This window comes from Mesitornis unicolor, unplaced genomic scaffold, assembly GCF_000695765.1.
Source record: "Mesitornis unicolor isolate BGI_N332 unplaced genomic scaffold, ASM69576v1 scaffold31674, whole genome shotgun sequence".
NCBI lineage: Eukaryota > Metazoa > Chordata > Aves > Mesitornithiformes > Mesitornithidae > Mesitornis > Mesitornis unicolor.
The window spans coordinates 406-5,216 of record NW_010179896.1 but is presented as its reverse complement, the minus strand read 5'-3'; the positions used below and the strand labels follow the sequence as shown (position 1 = coordinate 5,216).

At 64.7% G+C, this 4,811-nt stretch overlaps 1 protein-coding gene across 1 annotated transcript; it reads right to left on the bottom strand.

Moving 5' to 3' along the window:
• Positions 1-6: 6 nt before the first annotated feature.
• Positions 7-4,055, bottom strand: LOC104539418 (acid-sensing ion channel 4-like; the record flags this gene model as incomplete). The annotated part of the gene is given in 13 exon segments (XM_010182937.1): positions 7-62; positions 317-424; positions 767-846; positions 1,137-1,228; positions 1,559-1,712; positions 1,812-1,868; positions 2,233-2,392; positions 2,484-2,611; positions 2,811-2,955; positions 3,207-3,645; positions 3,647-3,854; positions 3,887-4,013; positions 4,015-4,055. Coding segments are annotated over 13 exon segments (1,795 nt in total), but the record flags the coding sequence as incomplete, so codon positions are not given.
• Positions 4,056-4,811: the final 756 nt, after the last annotated feature.

Sequence of the window (4,811 nt, the reverse complement as noted above, 5' to 3'; positions counted from 1 at the left end):
TTGGGCAGGATGCCCGCATTGTAGGCGCCCTCCATGTGCCGGCCCAGCGTCTCACAGGGGCTCTGCGGGGATGGCAGTCAGTGGGGTGCAGACCTCATGCACCCTGACCCCCCAGTTGCCTCTCCCAAAACAGCCCCTCCCCAGGAGCCTCCCTGGGGCACTCAGCTCTCTGTCACTCCAGGGCTGCCCTGGCTCTGCAGCCTGAGGGCACCAAACACGGAGCCGCGCAGTCCCTCGCTCTTGGGAATGATGTCCCTTCCCCCTGGAGCGGACACTGTCCCCACAGTCCCCCAGGCAGCTCACCCCGTGGTCGTACCTGGTCCTTGAGCTCCTCCAGTCCCAGCGTGGCGATGCCGCCCGATTTTTGCTTTTTCAGGGGTGGCTTGGAGCGGCGCAGGACCCGGCTCACCCTGTCCCGGATCACCTGGGTGCAGATGAGGGGGTCAGCAAGGAGCATCCTACGTGTGTGGATATCTCACTCTGTAGGGACCTGCCACACACTCCCCTGCCTGCCCTGGGGACATGGGGCTGACAGTGGGGACAGCGCCTCTGCCCACCACCCTCCCCATCCTCAGGGCACCGAGGGATGCTGGGGCACCTGTCCTCCTCCCACTGTCTCTTGCTGGGGGTTCTCTGATCTGGGGACTGTAGTAGCTCTCTGGAGTGACAGAGAGCACATGGCATCTCCCTTCCCGGGGAGCCTGGCCCCAACTCTGCACCTATCCCACTCCCACTGCCAAGCCGGACCCCTGAGGGTTCAGCGCACCTCGTAGACATAGTCCAGGATCTCCAGGATGGTGAGGATGCTGGCACCGATGAACAGGCCCATCTGTCCCCCAATGTCCCCTGGGAAGGTGGAGGGGAAGATGGTCACCAAGTGATGCTGTGCAGCCTGCGGGGAGCCCGGGGTGGGCCAGCGGGGCTGCGGGCACCACCACAGGCTGACAGCATGGTCACAGGGGCAGGAGTGGCAGGATGGAGGGAGCAGGGGACATGTGGGACAGGGGACGGCCAGCAGAATGCCACCCTGGCATGCACCTGGCTCCTGCCCCATGCAGTCCTTCCCCAACCAGCCCTATGCCCTCCCATGGCTGGAACCCAGAGCTCCAGGCATTGGGGTCCCATGCAAAGGTCACCGAGAAGTCCGGCAAGGTCATAGGCTTTCTTCTGCTCAATGGCCTCGTAGTTGAGCGCCTCAAAGAAGATATCCAGCACCAGGAAATTCTCCCTGTGGGGACAACGCAGTGCTCAGCATGAAGGTCACTGACCTTCCCACCCCCACTGCCCACCAAACGCCACAACCCTGTCCCCCAGCCCTCCAGCTCCCAGGGTGAGTTACTCAGGTGGGGAGGAAGCGTGGGGGGAGGGGGAGATGCTGGCAGCAGGAGGACACAGAGGGGTCGGGGCAGTGCTCCAGCCACCCCTGGCCAGAGGATGCTGCAGGGACCACATGTGCCAGGACCCACTCCCTGCACACTGCCAGGAATAGGGTGGGGGTCCTCCAGGGCCCCGGCCCCCTGACCACCATCCCCGGCACCCCTCAGCGCTGGCAGCTCACCGGGTGTAGGTTTCGTTCTTGTTGTACTTGCGGGCGAGGTAGCGTGCCGAGCCCTTGTTGGGGATGCGCACCATGGAGATCTCCTTGCCATAGCGCGTCAGGTTGCACGGCGTGGGGCAACTGCAGCGCTCCTGGCTGTCCTCCACCGCTGCATCTGGGGGCACAAATCAGTTGGCATGGCCGCATCCCCCAGCCTCCTCCCCAGGGGTGCCTGGCCAGGCCCCAGCCACCCACCTATCACCCTTGCACCTACCCAGCGTGTGGTCAGCACACTCGATGTACACATTGGGGGAGCAGATGGACTCGTTGCCTGTGGAGGAGCAGCTGGTTGGGGTGTGGGAGCCTGGCATGCTTCTGCCCACCACTCACTCCTCTAAAGGCAGTGAGGGAGGGGTGGTCCCTGGGTGCAGAGGGGATGGGGATGGCCCTTGGGTGTGAGTTGGCTGGAGCAGAGATGGCCTCTGGGTACAAGACAGAGAGGGAAGGGGCTGACCAGGGGTGTGAGGTGGCAGGACCGAGGCTGACCCAGCATGTGGAGAAGAGGGGGTGGCCCTTGGGTGCAGAAGGATGGGGCAGGGGTGATCTTTGGGTGCAGGCTGTACAGGGGCAGGGCAGCCCCGGGCAAGACCGTGGGGGCAGTGAGGTGCCCCCATGCCATCACACGCACCCCCCACCTGGCATGTGGACCATGCGGCAGTGGCAGCTCTGCACCACGGCTTCCTTCTCGCACTGCAGGCGGCAGGCAGCGATGCTGTAGGTGTCATAGCCGGGCAGCGTCTGCTCCCCTTGCGCGCTGGCCCGGCAGTTCCCCCACGGCTGCGGCAGGTAGGTGAGCTGCAGGGGCGAGAGGGGCACTGCTGCAGGGCTGCACCGGGCTGGACGCCTGCCGAGACCTCCCAGGGGGCTGTGGGGCACCCTGCCTTACCCGCTGCTCCTGGCAGGACACAAAGGTCTGGAAGCCAGGTGAGACACCGAAGCCCAGCTGATGGATATAGGGTGGCTCGTCCTGGCTGTGGATCTGGACCCGGATGCCAGCTTCAAATGATGTCTCATCTGCAGAAGGATAGAGGAGCTGCACGTCTGCCCACGGGGACAGCCCTCAGCTGTGTCCCTGTACCTGTACCCACCCAGGACATGCACGCTGGAGCCCAGCACCCCTCTGGTGCCCTGTTTGCCCCGTAGTCCCCCTTGGGGTGCCCTGCTTCCCCAGCACCCCTTGCCTGTGCCCTGTCCACACCACGGCCACACTCACTAGTTTCTCTCCAGATGGGCAGGTACTCCTCCTGCTGGATGTCCAGCATGATCTCCAGGCCGTTGCCCATGCCGCCCTGGCGTGTCACCCGCGGGTTCCTCCGGTCCCCATTGAAGGTGTAGCACTTACCGTAGCGTGTGTAGACCTATGGATGGAGAAAGCAGGGGGTGAGGGAGCAGGCAGGGGTCTCTTGGGGCATTCTGCAAGCAGCATGACACCCAGGAACACCTTTCCAATCCCATGGAGGTGCTAGATGGGGAAAAAAAATCCTTGCACGGCCTGTGGGAGGGCTCATCTCAGCCTCCCTTCCCCCCGCTGCCATCTCTTCACCCTTGCTGGGGGGGGAAGCATTGCTCCCAGCACCCGTGGGGCAGCCTCTGCCAGGAGGGGACTCACAGGGGTGAAGTGCTGGGGGCCGCAGCGCTCTCCCTGAAAGCGGCACTCCACCAGCATGTCCTCGATCTGGTGGCCCAGGCGGTGGAAAAAGCTCTGCATGGTGCGCTCAGAGCGGCGGGGCGGCAAGAAGCGCGAGTAGTTGGCGAGGCGGGTCAGCCATGCGCGCCGGTCCTCCCCCAGCACGGCCAGCATTTCAGGCACCAGCGAACGGTTCTCCCAGGACAGCCCCAGCCACTGCCCCACCGAGTAGAGGTCGGGCTTGGTGAGGTGCAGGAAGCGCACTCTGTTGGAGTTGCAGAGGGTGACGGCTGGGAAGCGGAGCTGGGGGGCCAAGGTCAGGCGTGCCCGAGTATGCACGGGGTGTGAGAGCAGGTGGTGCAGGCGGTCGGTGGCCCCAGTGGCCAGCAACCCAGCGGAGGCCAGGAAGGCCAGGCTCCAGCAGGCGGCGCAGGCGGGACTGTGGCCGTGTGCACATGTAGTGCAGCCCGGGGATCCTGGTGGCTCGCAGGACGCCGACGGCGAGCTGGGCAGCGCCGCTGTCCTGGGCTGCTGCCATGGGTTGCCCATCCCGGCAGCAGGCGAGGGGCAGCGGCATGGCTGCAGGCAAGGTGGCTCCTCTGGAAGGTGGGGTGCAGGCTGCCCCCAAGTCTGCCTGGGGTCCCTGGTCCCCTCCAGGGAGCGATCCCTCCCTGGAGGCTTTTGCTCTGCACCTTCCTGGAGATGAACGTGGCAGGCGCCTTCCCGAGCTGCTCCGGTGACGGGTGAGGGGAGGGAGAGGAGGGGGCTGCCGCAAACACACGCCTTCCCCCAACCTCTATTCGGGAATGGAAAATTCCTCCCCGAGTGGGGCTGGGACAGGGGTGTGTGCAGTGTTACCCCAGGAAGGCTAAACTGGAAGCACTCAGTACCCCAGCATGGTGGGCACCAGTGTCCAGATGGTGAAGTCCTGTCCCAGCCACGCTGTGTGAGCCCTGTGCCTAGGGATGCTGGCTTATCCCCGTCATGCCTTGTCCTGGCACTGCAGGCCCCTCTAGATCCTTGCCTGGACCCTCAGGGTCCCTAACTGCAGCTGCTCTGGGACTGGGGCCCCTGCCCTACAAAGGCAGGACAGTGCCAGGCCTGGCGGAGGCATCACCTCCTTGCAGTGCTGCTCAGGACCACATGTGTACCTTGGTCCCCAGTGCTGTATCCTGGTATCTCCTGCCCTGGAGCTGGAGACCGCAGTGGATATGGGCCCAGTGGGGCAGAAGAAGTGGGGCATAGGAGTAGATCAGGGTGAAGGAGTAGAGCCATGGGGGGGAAGGCTGCGTAGGAGCACACCTGAGCCCGGCGGGCCCTTTGAAGTGATGGTGAAGCTGTGATCAGAGTGCGGCAGTGGGGGGGCGGGGGGGTGTCTAAGCACCGGGCTGTCAGCATGGCTGGCAGGGCCCTGACAGCCTGTCAGGGTGTCTTCAAAGCTCAGCACCGCGCTTCCCGGCAGCCTCTCAACTCCCACTGCTGTCGCTCCCAGGCACCCGCCTTTGGCACCAGCCCTGCCGAGGTGTGGGTTTGGCCTCAGAGGGATCCCGTAGCCTCTGCAACCTTGGGATGAGCCAGGGCTGCCAT